This window comes from Barbatula barbatula (assembly GCF_947034865.1).
Source record: "Barbatula barbatula genome assembly, chromosome: 2".
Taxonomy (NCBI): Eukaryota; Metazoa; Chordata; class Actinopteri; order Cypriniformes; family Nemacheilidae; genus Barbatula; species Barbatula barbatula.
In genome coordinates, this window is record NC_136767.1 from 20,318,954 (window position 1) to 20,337,943 (window position 18,990).

The window sequence follows — 18,990 nt, forward strand, 5'->3', positions numbered from 1 at the left end:
CGATTATGATTTGCTGTCTAATTTGTGTATGGGAATTAACTGTAATCACTACCAAACCTTTTTTTGCTTGCTTTCTTAAAATAAATAACATCATGCAAAAATCCATGCGGGCTTTTAAAACAGCTGAGTAATTCCAAAATGTTTCTGTTCTGTTGTATTGTTGTAGTTGCCTGTACGGATAATGCTAAAAATCCTGTCTAAATAGGCAACACTGAACACCCCTGGTTTGGAGCAAGTCCCTGCGTCTCTACAGGAGTCAGGACAGGTGGGCGTGGTGGAACGGAAGAATCGCGACGTCACTGCTCGCGGTTCGTGCTACACTGCCCGCATTTTATCTTTGCTAGACAACTTTAAAACCCCGAAGCTTTTAGAGTGACGGAGTGTGCTTTTGCAATATATCACGATCGACTGGGTTGAGTGAGTGACGGAAAATGGAGTCCCTCCAAGAAGCGATGCCACGGTTTGCCTCCCACTAGAAACTCGATTCATCTTCAAAGAACACAACGTGTTTAGAGATAATCGATTTTATTGGAACGTTCGGTATTCGGTTAATCATCAGCGGAAGTGAAGACGCCGGGGTCTTTGACAGCTGTAAGTAGCAGATATTATTGGGGTCTACTAACTTCATGAGAACACTGTTTTGTATATTTGTGTTTGTTTGAAAGACAGCCTACACCTGCAAATTCTGCTTACAGTATTCGAATGGAAATAATGCTCACTATCCATCAATAGCCGCCTACTCTTGCGTCTGTCAGTTTCGTGTTTATACAATTTGTTTAATGTAATGCGATAAAAAAGTGTATGCATTAATGACAGGTTAAAATCTCTCTTAGCACACAATATGTTGCCTACCTACAACATGATGTGAACTTTATTTGAATTGCCATGTGAATGTATTGTTCTGTTCCGTCAGTTTTTGCTCATCTGTTCTCTGTTAAGACTTCTGTGGTTCTGTGCGTCTTCCTTCATTGTTGCTTGTATTTGTGTCATTTTCTCATAGTTTCTGTGATATAGGCACCACCCAGCTTGTCTGTGTTTTGACTGGCCCTCCACCCAAGATGCACATGAATAGCTTAGTAAACCAGTGCAGTAAGTAACATTGTCTGTTTTGTTTTTTAATCATTAAAGTGATTTTATACATGTGCTGTGTCATGAACATCACGTCAAACATGCTGCATTTCTTTACCTGCGATATTATAGGCAAATCAAAGATGCCTGACACATTAGAGAGTTCTTTATTCATCTTCACTTGGCATTTAAATTGGTGGATTCCTGGGGAGGTTATCATGAAGAAGTGAATTTGAGAAAGCCTGCATTGGACCAAAATACTCTCAGATCATACGTTCCTTATAAATGGTTGGTTGCTTTCAAGAATTGAAAATTACGATCTTGTGGCCACTTTTGCAGGGCTGTTGCCAGTGTCTCTTTACTCTGTGTCTTGGTTTGAAAAAACGTATACTGGCACAGTTTAAAAGCATCATTATCGGTGGATTGATGTCTTTGAAGCCTCTTGTTTTTTGTACTTAAGTATTTAAGGAGATGTTTAGAAGATGTGGAAGAATTCTTGAGAGCTACCAAGGGTCTACTGTCCGGGCAGTCTGATATATGTTTAAACACATACACACACAGAGTACATAAATGGTAATTTTATCGCCATTGATAATAATGAGTGCTAATTTGTTGATTATTAAACATTATACTGATTAAAATGATCGTACAGTGTACAGAATTCTTAGCATATGCAGATAGGAGGGATGCAGGAACAAACTTTTTACTGTACGGCAGGTGCATGTCTGGACTTTCAGATGGGTCACAGGGGTGAATTTGGGAATACAAAGTTTAGTTAACATTCATAAATATCTCATTGATGAGCATTCAACATTTTCACTGTTTGTAGTCATGTAAAATGATTTACATTTCGTTGAATATGTGGAACGGTCCTCTTCTCTTTATGTTAACATCATTTTTTGTGTAATTATTGACATATTTTCAGTCCATCCCATACAATGAGGTGCCTTGTTATATAAATATATTATAAAAATATGCCTATTGCCTCTGGTGTGGTTTCCTTTCGTCTTCGTATGAATCGTAGGCAGCTATATTCCGTTCTTCGGAGTTTGTGCTCTGGTGATGACATAGCTGAGATCCGTCCTGCCCTTTGGTGTGAGACAGGAAAACATAGCTCTCCCTCCCTCCGTCTCCTTCCGAAAGTACAGCACACATACCAGTTCTTTCTCTCTAATTTGAAACAGCCTACAACCAATTGAAGATTATATTCGACTATTTCTGAAAGACTTTTACTTTCTCTTTCTACATAGTAATATATTTGTCTTTATTATTTATTATTTTGTCCTCAACTCATCTTAAATGTATGAAGGAATAATGCAAGGTTCGCACCGGGTACTTTAAAACTTCCTGTTTGAAGCAGATTGATGTGTTGTTACAGTGAGAAATAAAAGTTTAGGGTAGATGAAAGTCTATGTTTCAGATTAAAAGTGATGCTAAGGAAGCGCATCCTGTTTGTCTTTATCAAATTTTAGACTGAATCTTGCTTATACTGGATAACTACTTCTTACTTAGATATATTAGGTGTTGAACATTTATGCAAGACAGTTATTTTAACATTCAAATATTCCTTTAGTGTTTTATGCAGTTAGATTAAGTCACCTTTTAAACTGCACCACACCAGAAACCACAGCTTTCCAGACCCAAACATTTAGCTGATATAAATGTATCAGGGATCAAAGTTACTTCTTGAAGGTTTGCAATTGTATCCTATTGGTCAAGAAACTAAGTTTCTTCTTCTCTTTTCGGGTTGATATTCTCAGACAGGTGGGCTCTCTTAAACTCTATTATGACTACCATCACTCCTTTGAGAATTGAGTTTGCACGCACGAACATGTGAGTTTGATCGGTTGCCGTGTTTGTTTAAACAGCCAGAATTCAATACTTCTTGAGACTCCATTGGAAAGAGACACAGTCTGATAAGACAGAGACATCAGTATGACTTCTGGCATTTTTGTATGGAATGCCACGCTGACTGCTGTGCTGAATGTTGTTTTGTGGAGAGAAAGAGTGGGAGGGAATCTGAGGGGGAGATCTCTGGGCTGATGCCAAAGCTGCTCTCTTCTCATGCAGCAAATCCAATCTGGAACAGACTTACAGCTTCTGCCCCTGCACTTCACACCATCCAATGTGAATGTTCTGTTTCTCTGAGAACATGTCATGATGCGGATAAAATGACTGCTAAAAGATTATGATGGTGTGTGCTGTACATGGATGTGTATTATGGTGTGAGTGGAAGTGATTTACTTGGTGTGAATTTCGTGACTGAACATTTAACATCCTCTTGTTTAGTACTTTAAACAACAATTGTATTGCATGGCAGTTTCTTTGAGCAAAGAAATCTCAATGTACAATGTAAAACATTTGCCAGTAATTTACTGTAGATTTCATTTACATTTTTTAACCACTCTTCTTGCTCATTTTGAATCTGAAAAGTCATTTTTCCTACTAATAGTAAAGTAGAATTAAGTAATTAAATTGCCAGTAATTTACTGGCAAATGTTTTACAGTGTACATGTCATGGTTTTTGTTATTTATTCAACATGTCTTAAAGCTTCACCCTGCAACGCTGCTATATTAGCATTTTTGTTGAAACAGAATTGCAGGTTACATAGTTATGTTTATCAAAACATCAAATGAGTTTTAACAGACATTTCATAAGAAACATCAAATTACAGCTCAGCTTAAATCATTTTAGAAGCTGTACCGTTGCGAATTGGGGTAATGTTTGAATGTGTTTTTATGTACTTGCTCAATAGCTTATCTTTTTAATTCCCCAAAAATTATCTTTAATCCAAAAAGTTTCTTTTAAATGTTATGCCCATCCTGCATTTAAGTGTCAGACTTCCTGTAAAAGTCCAGGTTTAGGGTGGACTTCCTCTAGTGTACATGTGAAGTCAGGTTGCAGGTCTCATGACGGCATGTTCTGACGTGCGTTGCGCTGTGTAAACGTCTCCCTTTGACCCTCATATATCAGAAACCTTCAGATTCCCTCTACAGTGCCAAACGTCAGTTGCCACTTACTGTAGATAGCATCTGTTTCCTCTGAGAGATGTGGGAGACCGAGTCCAATTCCAGTGCTACATTTTATCGCTGCACTGTTAACTAGTATGTTCTTTGTCTAAAGCTATATGAGCTTGCATGCTTGATCTCTCCTTGACATGTTTCTGTGGTGGTCGGCAGTTATTCTCGTAAGTCGCCCTGTGGTAGGAAGATGGTTAAACTCACACCTGGGTGCAATATTATGTCATTTACAGGAAGTTTTGTCTTTTCTCAGAATGAGTTACAACCAAAGCACCTACAGGCGCTAGTATTTTGTGTAGGCATTATGACAAACAACCAAATGTAGTGTTATTCAAATTCTTTAATAGAATGACTTTCAAGACCAAAGTCAGTGCTTAGTCTTATAGTTAGGTTTTTACTGTTTTAGCGCGCTGTGAAACTGAAAGGGATGTGAATGTGCGACTGGTGCAGGAAACACAAAAGCCTCATGTATGCACTGAATAAGGCTAGATGATTCCCTCTCGAGTGACAAACGCTGGCGGGTTTTGTAAGCGTGCCACTCCGTACTGTTCCCCGGCAAATCATCGAGCTGTGACAAATGTCTCCATTGACATCAGTGCCCTGCATTTTCTATCAACGTCTCGCCATGGCTTAAATTCATTATTGGACTGCTTTGGTGAAAACGTAATATTTATTTTCGTTTTGTAAACTTTTCTCTACGTGTTGCTCAACTAACCAGATGAAAACCACTGCTATGTGTGGAAACATTTCATGTTGCAATTATCCTGTGATGGTGATGTGTTTTGGTTTAGATAGTGGATACTTTAATTGTTTGTCTATGCTGCTGCTGTTCCGAGTTTTGCTGAAGAAACCACACTGAAGTCTCTCATCAGCACATCAGTCTCTTTCTGCATGCAGCCTATCTGTTTTAGGACCTCATGTTTCTGCCAGTTTTATAGCCTACCACAGCAAATCAAAGCTATACTACTCAGTGAGCTTATAGAGTGCTTGTGAGCTGCAACCAAGATGCTGTAGAGGTTCACTTTCATACACACGTGCACATACACACACACTTCACAACCTCTCTTATATATAGTTTATATAAATTATATTTTATCATTTTTTCCAATTGAGTTTTTGTGCTTAAATAATATGGTACAGTAAATAAATATTAAATCGGTCACGACTTGTTTGACTGCTATTTAATTTGAAATTATGTTTTACATTTGTAATCTTGAACATTTCCCAGAGACTCTCTTATAGTTATCTTTGCATATTTGTTATTTTCCTTATTAATTGTGTGTGTGTGTGGTTTCAAGTGGAGGTCTCCACGATGTGTGAGGTAGACGTTTCGTCTGAGCCCACCAGCCCAACACTGTATAGCGAGTCTTCTGATACGTACTGCCATGTGGATCGCTGGCAGAAACTACGCACAGCTGTCCGCAAACTAGAATTCTGGGAAAACTTCACGCATGAGCTGATTGGCAGTGGCTTCTTCTCAAAGGTTTACAAGGTAAAAACATAAATCTGTAATGACACTGTGAGAAGATGTAAATACAATTTTATTGTTAAAATGTGTTCAATGTTTTATAATTTATGTTAGGATAAGAATAAATTACTTTATATAAAAATACATTATAAATGTTACAAATCATTATACAAAGGCATTAAATATATAAAAATCTCATGATCAAAAATTCATGATCCAGTCTGTGAAAAGTTCTGAAAACCAGGCTACAGTCTCAAAATCTAATTATGAGATACAAGCATCAAAGTTTGATTCCAGCCATTCATTTGACTGTGATTTTGTATTTTTTTACATGGTCTTAGTCAATATTAAATATATCAAGGTTATCTTCAGTAATGTATTCGCACATGACTTGTCTTGCTGTTAACATTCATGCATTCTCTGATGTATCTGTGATGCATAGTACGTGTACAAAATGAGTCCGTCTTTGACATTTATCAACTGCTTTAAGATGGCCTTCATGTCTGAGTACACCAAACCCATTAATGGTTTCCTGATGTGTCCCTGCTGTGTGAATGACATAACTGATTGCATAGCTCATGGACACCATGCCATGTCACTTCCTGCCTTGGAAAGTTCAGCTACACAGGGGTTTGTCTGTGATTGTATTATAAGAAGAAAAAGAAAGACAATAGAATGTCTTAAAAACTGTAGTCCTGTAAATCTGTGTGATTTAATATATATATATATATTTAATATATTCTGCATTTTCAGGTAGTCCACAATACCACACGAAAAGTGATGGTAGTGAAGATCTATAAGAACGATGTGGACCAGGACAGTATTGTACGAGAAATCAGTCTTCTGCAAAAGCTCTCTCACCCTAACATAGTAAGGTAATCGGCCTTATCTCCCTCACTACCAACAAAAGATTTTCATTAAGTTCTAACTAATACAGTTTATGAGATTATTATGGGTTTTCCTGGTGATAAATATGAACAGCCAGTCACGTCGAGCCGCTCCTGCACACACTTTTACATCACTGTTAATCTAACGCCAGGAACACGTGTGTTTGTTTAAGCAATCTCTGAATGGCCTTTTTCCAGTGTATTATGAAAGGACAAAGCTACATTTAAAGCTCTCTGCGCAGCTGTCATTTATCACAACTTTCCAGTTACATGTCATCTTTCATCACGCCATTTGAGATTACAGTCACATTGAACTATGAACGGGGTGACAAAAACCATATGTGTTTATGACATATTCCATATTCACATAGCATATTTACTGCTTATTCATAGTTCTGTCACATATGTAAGTGATGACGCATGAAAGATTTTCATTTTCAAGACACTTTTATCTAAAGCAACTAAGAGTGCATTCAAGTTTAGCAGTGTTTGTGTTCCTGGGGTATTATACCTATTTGCTTCTGTTTTTTGCATCTAACACAATGCTCTACCAATCCAGCTACAGCAACTTTAAATCTTCAATTCAAATTTTTTTCATGTTACAAGCTTACAACCCCTTATCATCTTTTGTTTCCAGGTATCTGGGTATTTGTGTGAAAGAAGACAAGCTGTACCCAATTCTGGAGGTAAGTAGTGTTTCCAGAGATTTGTGTTACATTTACTTGAGTTATTTCAACAGAACAACTGCAAGGATATTAATGATATATAATGATGGGATGGTATTTTATTATGTGACACACAACAGTAATTACACAACGACAACTTTATATCCCACTGACTGTTTTCTTTTCTGGATAGTACGTTAGCGAAGGATGTTTAGAGGAGCTTTTGGCCCGGAAAGATGTTCCCCTATGCTGGAGAGAGAAAGTGGACCTGGCCTCTGACATTACCAGAGGGATGATTTATCTGCACTACAAAAACATCTACCACAGAGATCTAAACTCTAAGGTAAAGCACCGTTCCTCATTTCATTAACACGCATAAGCGACGGACCGCTAAACTGAAGAAAGTCTCTCGTGGTTTACATCTAGATCCTTTGAGAAATCAGTAGATCACCCGTGTCTAGATTTTACCCAGAATTCTTCCCTGAGATAATCAGACATAGATGTTTGTGCGCAAAAGCGTCATGGGTTGCCAGGATTCCCACAAGTGCTCACCAAACCTGGGGTGAGGGGCGAGGCAGCGAGGCCACTTCATTGTGATGGTAATAAACTCTATCGCTCTCTCTCTCCCTCACTCTGTGTCTCACTCACACACTCTATTTTGAAAGTACAAAACGCACAAACAATGTGCAGGCTGGCCCCCCACCTCTCTTTTCGTGTTTACTCTGGCCTTGTCACTCCGCCACAGCCCATTTGTCATCAATTCAGATAAGAACAATGAGCAAACAAAAATGCCAACTTCGCAATTAACATGCACAACTGTCACATCTCGCAGGTTGGTAACCAGGAACGTCAATTGGTTTCCACTGTGCTGAAAGTTATACGGTTGTTGGACCATGTAACTTTCAGAAAATAGGAGCTGTTAAAGTCGACTGTACTTCTCAAAAGCTGCTGTTACACGCAATGAATGCTTTGGAAACCTAATTTACAGAGTGTGAAAGCACTTGTTAGCACTGAAGAAAGAGGAAGGAAGAGAAGAAAAGACTAAGAAAAGACTAAGAGAAGACTAAGAGAAGACTAAGTGGTCTAGGTGTTTGTAACTTTGGCCAAAAATCTGCATCTTGTTTTTGAAAAGTTTCATATATAACATATCTAAAAAATATACAATAAAATGACATAAAGTTAGATGGCGGAAGATTAATATTAATGTCCAACATCACTAACCAAAGCAGTCACTGTTTTTGGTAGAAATTATATTTCTATATGGCAAATATTTTGCTAGTTGGTGTAGCATAGTTGTAGAAAACCAACAGATCCAACAGTCATGACATGCATGCTGCTTATTCTGTGTAATTGAATCATTAATTGTAAAGGGCGTATTCAAAATGATAGCGGTGAGGAGTTCAAGTAGAGAGTAAATCATTCTGCGAAAAATCTGGTGTTAAACAAATGGACCTTTTTTAAGGACGAAGGCAGCAAATGTTGTACTGTGCATTTCTCTCTGAAAATCTTACTATAATGGGTCATTCCAGACAGCGTTCAGAAGAACAGCGTACTTTGATTAATACTTTTTTTTGAGTGGGAAAAACATAAAAGACGTGCAGAAAATGATAGGACAGGATAGGATAGAATGTCCAAAATGGCAAATGATCAGCTCCAGGGTGTTCAAAGAAAGTCTGATGTTACCTGTGAGTCGTGTAACAATTTGAAGAAGCCTCTGTAAAGCCAAGCTATCGTGGATCAGTTTGAGTACATTAAAATACCTAAAGAGGTCATGTTGTCTTATGCTGAAGAGGAAATGCCCTTGAAATGGGTGTTTCAACAAGACAACGACCCCAAACACCCCAGTAAGCGAGCAGCATCTTGGTTCCAGACCAACAAGATTAACGTTATGAAGTGGCCAGCCCATTCTCCAGACCTTAATCCAATAGAAAACTTGAGGGATGAGGTGAAATACACTGTTTCTGAGGCAAAACCAAGACATGCAGAGGAATTGGAGTCTGTGGTGCAATCGTCCTGGGCTTGAATACCTGTTCACAGGTGCCAGAAGTTGGCCGACTCCATGCAACACCGATGTAAAGCAGTTCTCAGAAACCGTGGCTATACAACCAAATATTTGTTCAGTGATTCACAAGAACGCTTAATCTTCAAGCATTTTTCATTTTATACTGTAAATGTTTGACTTTGTAAAGAAAAATGTAGACACGGCTACTTGAATAGCCTATTATTCCTTTTTCTTCACTTTCTGTAAAGTAATAACAAATTGAAAACTTTTTTCTTCATGTTTTGATTTAGAATAGAATGTGCAGTGTTCCCAATGCATTTGTGTATTGAAATAAAAGTAATAAGGATTTTGAGCTTTACTCACTTTTTTTAAACAAAATGCTATTATTTTGAGCACAACTGTTTATTAATACTGTGTTTCCATTGGGAAAGTTATTAATTCAGATGTTCTTTTCATCTTTTCACATAGTTTCTAAAGTAAATCTTAGTTGTTTTTGACTGTGTATATGTGATATGATGTAATACATTTAACAGTTTTTAATCACCGTATCTTTAACTATTTTGTCTTTCATTTATTCAGTAATTTATTATATTTTTATATGGAATCTGGCAAAGATCAGTCCATCACCCATCATTAGCATCACAGCCAGAGGCTGCTGCAACACTTGGCATATGCATCAGTTACTGTTCTAAATTTGGAGCTTTTAGACTCAGGCTTGTGCTTTGGATTTTCTTAGTCCTATAATCATTGGTCACGGTTTTCAGAGTTTGAAAACTGAGCCTGAACTGTGGTGTAGATTCTAATTTAAACCAGATGCACACTTCACTTTCTTCCATCAGCACTTTTTGCTCAAATGGTTTCACTGGTTTTACGTAATTTCTCAGGTGAACCTGGCATCATCTTCCTGTGCTCAGTCTCTTCAATTGCCTTTCCTCCAAAATCAGGTCATTTTTTAGTCTGTGTAGGAATGGAAGATAGAACCTGTGGTGGATTCAGCCTCTTTACAAAGACTAGGCTCAGCTGAATCGTTTATTAAACAGACAAACTGATGACGAGAACATTCATTCATCTGGAAGTTTTGCATCAGCGACCAGGCACATTGTCTTTAAAGCCAAATTGCATCAAAATGTTCTAGAGACATAAAACACTTAATGACAGCCAATGTTTATTTAATGTACCATATGTTCAATATCATTTTAAAGTATGATTTATCTTGGGTTAGGTTCAAGCTTTCTTTCTTGTGTGTTTATTTATTATAGATTTGTTGGATAATTTAAGTAGGCTTCATTTTGCATGTTTTTGACGCCCCCTTCTGGCAATTGTTAAGTAAAACACTTTCACTTGAAATGTTTCCCATAAACACTGCAAAGTGCTTATTGTTAGTTTTTTACATGAAGTGGTATTTTATGGGATTCCTAGAACTCTTAATATTGTTGTATTTGATCATGTGAACTTTTTTAAATTAATATAATTAATATGTTCCCAGCACTATTGGTTGAGCATTTTGATTTGATATCCCAAGGAACACAAATACTAATAAAGTGTATAGTTTTGAATACACCATTTGTCCAAAATAATGGACAAAATTCATGTTTGTGTTTCACTTTACACAGAACTGTCTGATAAGGATAACAACCAGAGGCAGAGAGGCGCTGGTGACTGATTTTGGCCTGGCTAGAGAAGTGGTTGAACTTCCTGCAAAGGACAGAAAGCTTTCACTTGTTGGATCAGCGTTCTGGATGGCCCCTGAGATGTTGCGTGGGGAGCCTTATGACCGCAAGGTGAGGATCCCAAATTTATGTGTTATCTTATTCTTTATCGAATGTTTTAAAGCATACAATGCTTTATGTAATGATAGGTGGACGTGTTCTCTTTTGGAATTGTTTTGTGTGAAATCCTGGCTAGAATCTCGGCAGACCCCGAAATCCTTCCACGCACTCAGGTGACTATAAATATCACGATTGACACTAAAGCCCGGGAATAAAAAACCCAAGATCAGAATTTGATTTACGCATAACATTTTCTTCTTTATCTGAACTACTATTCCTGCGTGGATGTGTGTTGCAGGACTATGGTTTGGACGTGTCAGCATTCAGCAGAATGGTCAGTGGGTGTCCTCAGCATCTTTTGGAGTTGGCCGCCAGCTGCTGTCTGGTAAGTGTATTTTTATCAAACGAGAATGTGACATTTATAATGCTGTATATTTCCTTCACCATGACGCATAGAAGTGTTTTGCCCATTGCATTTCTCTTTGTAACTCTCAGATGGAGGCGTTCAGAAGACCGTCTTTCACAGAGCTCTTGGAGGAGTTGGGTGAAATGTCTGAAACTCTGGAGTCTCCTCACACTGATCTCACCACAGGCTGAGCTACAGCAGGTGCTTCAGTTTCCCACCCTGCAATGGACACCAACCTCTGGAGCGCAGTCGATGAGAATTTCAGCTCTGCTGAAATGAGCTGTTTGCATCGCGAAAGCAGAGTAAGGAATTTATTTATGGACCTAAAGCTTCAAGAGCTTCACTCATTACAGTTTAACTCGGCACAACTGAACATCTGTGTGCACAGCATACAGTATATTGAATATTATAATATACAGAACTGTTCTTATAGTATAATGAACTGTTCCAGCTAAAAGTATGTTTAGCTGTTTGCAGTGTCAACATTTCCAAGCTAAAGACTTTACCAAAAACATGTTGCTATCTCTGTGTTTTTATTAATCCTTCATATTTAAAATCTTCTAAATTGGACTTTGACATTTCAGTTCAGAGCTTTGTTAAATTTAGGGTCACAAACATAATTTGGTTTTGAGCCCTACTTTGAATATTTTTATATATTTTAAAGGTATTAGTAAACATACTGTACAGTATAGATTATTTGTTTTATTTAAACACCCGGGAAAACGTTGTTGTCCAGAAATGCAGAAATGAATTTGTATCGCCTTTTGGAGAAGTCAGTACACTTATTTCCTCAACATTAAGCAATTCAAGTTCATAGTTGTGGTGTTTGCTTCCACTTCGAGCTGAAGCCACGCACCTTTTAACATAGAGCACTGTTTTCTGTCTTTAATGATCTCTGTGTTGCTGTAACTCAAACCGGCGCTGGTACTTCAATGCCCTGGTTTGTACAGAGTATTCAGCGAAGAGTTTTCTTTTCTTTGCAACATCCAATCAAACTAGACGTGAAAGGTCTAACTTTGTAAGAGCGTTGATATTTCAGTTTACTTCATTTAAATGTGTTCTGAATTTCAGTAGTTATGGGTCAAAAAAGTGGCTACCCATAACTCAGATTAGTTACTCTTATTTGTAAATTATTTCATATTTATCTTTAAGTTCAGTTAACAGTCATTTTAGTGCCGTGCTTTAGATGCCTTTGTGAATCTTACATTTTAATATTAACAAATTTGATATTCTGTGCCTGAGAAAATACTAAGTGCTCTCTTTTAGTTCTGAATTTATCATGTTAACCTCACTGTCACAGGAACACAGGCCCAATGTCTTTATAGTCTTACATTTTCTGTGGTTTATAATGTTTTGTAATATGTCAAACTGTGTTTATTTTTCAAATAAAACAACTGAAAAAACATTTTCATTTGGTTTTGGGAAATGCCACTAAACTCTAAACCGAGTATAATTAAATTAACTCAATTATTTTTATCAGCAAAAAATAAATACTCACTGCTCTGTATTAAAGCTGGATGGTTGAATTACGATGTGGAGATTTTGAGCTTTCATTGTCACCGGAATAAATCAATGGACTTGCCAGGTAACTTTTTGCCAGGTAACCAGAGTACAGTCTGTACTCTTAAGACTCCCAATGCTAATCATTTTTCAATCTAAGATGTTGTCATCAAACCCCTCAATGCTAATGATTAGAAATATTGAATGAATAATAATTAGGGTATCATGAGATTAGGCTCTTTTATGTGAAGCCGGAAAATTGAATTACATGCAGACTTGAAATAATGTGCCTTGTTTTCAGTGTGATTATCAAACTTTTTTATGAAAATGTTTTATATATATTTAATGCAATAAGCCTCAGCAGTTACAAGTTAATAAGACAGTAAGAATCACACTTACAAATAAGATTCACCATTTTCATTTATATTTTGAGAGTTATTCATTGTTTTCTCCTGACGTGAACACAAAATATGTTTAGCATACATAAAATAGAAAATAATTTAGTTGGTGCGTTTAGTGTTTACACATTGGCCTGCCTTTATCTCCATCTGTACAAAAACATTAAATTATTAAGAATGAATAATTCAACAGTGGCTTTTCACATGTGTCTGCTGAGGGCTTTTATTGAGGCATGGCAACAGTCTGTTGCTGTAGAGATCAAAGGTAGGTTTAATAGCTGATGTTTTCCTTTTATGTTTTAACAAGCTTTATAGCCAGGATTTAGATAAAACTGTGGTGGGGTTTAAGGTTTTAAATTTTTGTGTACAGGGCGATTACTGCACAACATATTACCAAAATAAGAACACAGTAAGTTACTGTATTCTAGCTGTGTCTGTTTTTCTGCAGATGTCATGTTTATCTGAATGAATCAGACCTGATACTTAATCATCCTTGAGAAAAGGAATATCTAGAAAACATTGAGAGATTATAGTCCTGGGTGTTTTTCAAATCAATTAAAAGGTTAAAACTTGTTTATACTATAATAATTTTCACCCTGCCAAAGTAAATGTTTGGTTTAAGATGGATCCTAGCAATACTGGTCAAGCCGGTGTTTAGATGGTTTATGTGGTCGGTGAGCCTAACCAGCTAATGCTGGGGCCCATTTTAATAAGGATGTTCAACCAACTCTAGGTTAAACCTTGAACTCAGAGTTGGTTTACTTAGAAATTAGAAACTTTGAGTTTTGGGTTTCAGAACAGCTGATTTGAGTTAGTTTAATTGACTCTGGCTAGGCAGGGTCGTTTACACGAGAACGTTTTCAAGTGAAAGCGCAAAACAATTTATGCCATTTGGCTGTCCGTTTACACAGAAACAACGTTTTAGGGGACTAATAACTCAAACTTTTTGAAAACCACGGCATTCTCATTTCCGTTTAATGGTATGCGCGTGTACACCTAAACACAACGAAGAATAAGAAACAAATACAACAATGGCGGATTACATGGGTTAACGCTAAGTGTAGATTTACTACACCAGTGATATAACCACCAGAGGAGACAAATTATTTATCTACAGCAAAATCTTAACACTCATTCACAGCGACAGTGTTTTTAAACGGCGCCTTTGGATCAGACCCGGGAAGACGAGTAGATGGGGGGGACAACTTTGTCGATGGCGTTGTTGACGAGCTTCAATGGAAGGAAAACTTTCGAATGTCCAAACTTTTCACCATCTTGTTTGTTTGTTTGTATATGTGCGCACGCTTCTCTTCACTATGAATGCAGCGCTCTGTATCGTATGGTCTCTTTAGCGGCGGAAGTCTGCCATCCAATAAACCGTCAATCAACCGTGACTATTTTCTTTACGAAGTGATGTCGCCAACTACTGGCTTGGCATGCGTAATACAGCGTTTTAGTCATTGTTTTGATAACGTTGTCCTGTGTACGTGAAACTTTTCAAAAACGCAAAAGAAAAACGTTTACGTTGCCTTACTCACTACTAGCGCATGCACCACCACTATAAAAAGCCATCATCAATGGAGCTCCGATTCACCATGGCAACGGCACCAAAAAAGGCAACATGGTGGCAGTAAGCGCTTGAGACTGAAGCAAACTTTCAGAGTTAAATAAATTAATTATTAAATGAATGAAACAAACGAAATGACACAGAAATAATAAAAAAAACACTGTATGGTCTCACTCGCCATGAATGCTCTTGTTACGCTATTCTGACATCATGGTGTATAGGACACCTGTAGGGCATCAGACTCCCCTGCAAAGTCAGTCTGTTTGCCGGTTCGAACCATGCTCTGAGCAGATTTCAGTTCAATGGCTGCACGTCAAAATTAATTGTTTTTGGCATTTATCCATAGAAAATGAAGCTCTGTTGTGATACACGTATGATGGCTGGCGTTATTGATGTAAGAATGAATGGATATGGTTTTATATAGGCCTATCTAATTTACTTTTAAATTTTAATATAAATGCACAGGGAAAGACGAAATTCCACTCGGGTCCTAAATTGCTCTCCTGAAATCAAAGTACATCCCCATGAATTAATGCAGCCTCTTCATGTAGGCCTTCTGAATCCTCTATAAAAGCAAATGTGACATATTAGTCACTGAGATGGTCTCTGTGTGGTCAAAATGTGTCCCGTGAATGACTGTATTCATGAATGAGTTACACCACTTGCACTTTGAAAGGGGAAGGAGATCGAAATAAAATGTGGGTTTACCATAGAAAACCCCAGGTTGAGCGCAGAGTAAGTTACTATGGTTACTGTTAACTCTCCTTTAGAATTTAGCTTCAGTTACCCGGCTCTCTCAGGTTTGACATACCTCGCATACTGAAACGGAAAACCCAGAATAGACTATTATTAAACTTGCCTGTAGCTCACAGGTAAGAGCATTGCATTAACCATGCAAGGTTGTGGGTTCGAGCCCAGGGGATTGCACATACCTGTGTATAAAATGTATAGGGTAATGCTATGTAAATTGCTTTGGATTAAAGCGTCTGCCAAATGCCTAAATGTAAATGTAAACCTCCTTTCTGAAACGGCTCCTGGACCAATTTACCAATACTGGTAGTGACACAAATGTTCCATTAGATGGCAGTGTCTTTCAACATTTACAGCGCCATGCGTGTCAGGGTGCGTATATAGACTTCGAAGGCATTTAGTTATTGTTCATTGCGTTCATAAAATGTTTATTTTTGGTTTAAAAAACAGGACAATAAGTGTTGTATACGTATTGGTCGCTACGGTCATTTTTAACTCCGTCATGTTTACATCTGCTGTTACCACACATTTAACAAGGATTAATTTCATGTTGAATCAATGTTATATTGGTTATTCTGAACATTGATTAGGAATACATAATAAATCAATTATCTTTTATCCGCTCATTTTGAAATCGTATTCATTTGTGTTCGGTCTACATTACAACATAAATATCAATTCCAGCTCATAAAAAAGCACTTCAAATGTTACTTAATGTTGCGTAGAATTTCTAATGGGGTTCACTCGCTTTCTCAGAAATGTGAAGAGCCTGGAGAACCAAAGGCAACAATCAAAGCGTTTATGACACATCTGCTCCTTCAGGTGTGTGCTTAATGTTGCGTGTCCACCTGAAGTAATGGAGGCCTGATGATCATTCAGCCCCGGCGCATTTAACCTTTATACAACCCCCACCATAAACACACACATTACAGGACACTGGATCCTCACTGGGGTTCATGTGCTTCCCGCAGCCTCCTCGATAGAAACTTGTCAAATCTCACATTTAACAGTCAGTATAACATCATAACAACATACTGTAATATATAATGCAGAGATGTGCTCAATGTGCACTGGCATAAACGTATACAACAAAAATCTATTTAAGGCAACACAGAGAAGTGCTTTTGTAGTTAAAAATTCAGTTTCACGTGCCACTGGGTACTACTGCTTCAGTACAGTAATATTCTCAGCAGAATAACAGGAATGTGTGTGGCTAACGGAGTGTGAAATGTTTGACACCGGAGTGACACAAAGGACAAGTCACATACAACCAACTTACAGAACCCTGGACTTAATGGGATATACTCTTTTATACATATTAGCAACATACATTAGTGGCCAAAAAATATGTATGATAGTAGGCTTCTGTTACACTGTGCCATTTAATGGTAATGTGTATACCGAGTAAATTAGGGGATAATGGGTTTTATACGAAAATACAAAACTGCACAGGAAAAATCAAATGTTGTTGATCTTTTTATGTAGTAAGCTTTGTGCTTATGGGATGTCATTTTTCAACTCCGTTATCAATACAGTTCACTTCTCGTTGGTTTCTGTTCAGAAAACATCCCACTTAGCAAATTGTGTAATGATGTATGCCGTGCCCTTGGAAGAAGAGCACATTAATTTGTTCACTTAAAAATTGTCCTCTGTTTTGCTGACCACATAAAGTGAAGGTCCTGTTGTGTCACAAAATCTCTGCCAGCAGTTATTTGTATTCTGGGAAGCTTCACGTGGGTGTAAATGGGGTTGTACATTACAGTTGTTTTCTGTAATTGAAGTACTGAGATGACATTGAATTTACGGCTTTGCCGATTTCAAGCGTTTGGGGAGAGATCAGAGCTGGCAAGCCAAAGTGTATTATGCTGGTCTCAGTGACAGGGCTGTATGTTATCTGATCACCACAGGCTCAGTGAAAAAGGTTTGAAGGAACGTGAGCAAAGTGGAAACGGTAAAGAAAAGATCATAAAGTGGGTTAGTGCCTAGAAATGATTTAGAAAGCCGTAACCATTTTCACACAGAGACAAGAAGGAGATATACTGTACAAAGTATAAACTGTACCAGGCACACTTCACAGGAACTGTAAAGCATTACTACACCAATCTCGGCATCTGAACTGAGTTTCTAAAATGCAGAAAGTGTACTATAGGGTCTATAGGGTTCGTAAAGACATTGTATACTAAAATTCCAGGACTTTCAATGACTTTTCAAGTCTCTTTTTAATGACTACGATTTTAGATCTTATTTATCACTGAAATTCTGTGTTGATCTATACTTTTAAGAAAAGTGTGTAAAATATAAGTACGCTGATCAGTTTGAGCAAATATTTGTGAATTTTCAACTAGATTAAACACTTTTTAAAGCACTTTTCAAGTAGCTCTTGCTGAACAAATCCAGGTACCTAGGCACTTCAAGCAACTATAACAGCAACCTATCTAGGTCAACGATAAGCAAATTCTGACATTGACGCACAGAGAAACAGGTTGAGTGCAAGAAAGAAGCTCCACTGTTCCCCTAATGGAAAATGTGCCAGGTCAAGGTGAAAAAGAGTCAGAGGAAGGATGCGGAATTAGATCGACATATTGTAGAAAGGAGCGTTCCACCATGGCTCTTGTTTACAGGATGAGGAGGTAGCGGGCTTAAGCTGATGGTAAAATAACCAGTGCCCTCCAGAGAAAGAGCAAGAGAGAAAGAGAGTAAGACAGTAATCTATCTGAACACTGCCGGATTCGCTCATTTCTTTGAAAGCTTGAAGGGCTGCTGATAAGAGGTTTAGGCTGGTTTTGTTGCCCGCTTTAATACCGAAATCTAATTTCACATCAGGTCTGTGCGGCAATGGCCGTTTACAAGGACATCGGTTTAAGAAACAAGAAATGCTTTGTGAGTGCTGCCATTCTCTCCATTGACTAATACTTAAAGTATATGCGAAAAAGATAAGATCCCATCCTGAAGGATTATTATGATTCATCAGTCAAGACTGTTCAAGTTCATTCTGAAGTAGGTCAATGGTTATAAAAGGAATCGATAGTGACATGTCAAATTTTCTGTATAATTTTTCACCCTTTCCACATCAATAAAAGTTTGACATGTTAGATTGGTTATTGCAGCATTTTTTGTCATCATTCTTTTTATATTGCGTATTTTAATGTGAACGCCAGATGAGATGGAATCTGCATAAAGATGTGGAATAATATACAGTATTAGCAGCTACTAGAACACAAAAATTGCCGTGGTTACATTGCAGACTCTGTCTATGTACTGTGTTCTTTGTGAGTGACTCTATTGCTTAAAGCTCAGCAGCAGCAGGTGGAAGGACAGATAATGAAAATAGAAAGAAACGCTGTAAACGACAAAAACAATGATGAAGAAACTCAGCCTGAGGCTTGTAGAGTCATCAGAGCATGTGAAAAATGGCCAGGAGAAGATGTTTACACACATGGTGATAAATGAACGGTCTGCACAATTGTGGTAAGGTCAGCCATACATCTA

The 18,990-nt window shown here is 37.7% G+C and overlaps 1 protein-coding gene across 3 annotated transcripts; it reads left to right on the forward strand.

Annotated features, from left to right (window-relative positions):
- Positions 1–228: 228 nt before the first annotated feature.
- On the forward strand, positions 229–12,816 carry LOC306904049 (dual specificity testis-specific protein kinase 2). 3 transcript variants are annotated; one of them, XM_079473671.1, is made up of 10 exons: positions 229–591; positions 1,001–1,089; positions 5,388–5,581; positions 6,311–6,432; positions 7,082–7,130; positions 7,303–7,452; positions 10,725–10,892; positions 10,970–11,053; positions 11,179–11,265; positions 11,376–12,791. In XM_079473671.1, exons 2-10 carry the CDS (start codon positions 1,059–1,061, stop codon positions 11,475–11,477), a joined length of 987 nt encoding a protein of 328 aa, XP_079329797.1. In that variant the 5' UTR covers positions 229–591; positions 1,001–1,058; the 3' UTR covers positions 11,478–12,791. The 3 variants fall into 3 exon arrangements, with proteins under 3 accessions (XP_079329797.1, XP_079329798.1, XP_079329799.1); XM_079473672.1 differs by lacking the exon at positions 1,001–1,089 and having other exon boundaries at positions 11,376–12,683; XM_079473673.1 differs by lacking the exons at positions 229–591; positions 1,001–1,089 and adding an exon at positions 4,627–4,752 and having other exon boundaries at positions 11,376–12,816.
- The last annotated feature ends 6,174 nt before the right edge of the window (positions 12,817–18,990 follow it).

Excerpts from the sequence above, each read along its gene's own strand:
- LOC306904049 (XM_079473671.1), top strand. The coding sequence starts at position 1,059 with ATGCACATGAATAGCTTAGTAAACCAGTGCA. Across the intron at positions 7,131-7,302 it reads AGCTGTACCCAATTCTGGAG|TACGTTAGCGAAGGATGTTT; the intron begins GTAAGTAGTGTT and ends TTTTCTGGATAG. Across the intron at positions 10,893-10,969 it reads GGGAGCCTTATGACCGCAAG|GTGGACGTGTTCTCTTTTGG; the intron begins GTGAGGATCCCA and ends ATGTAATGATAG.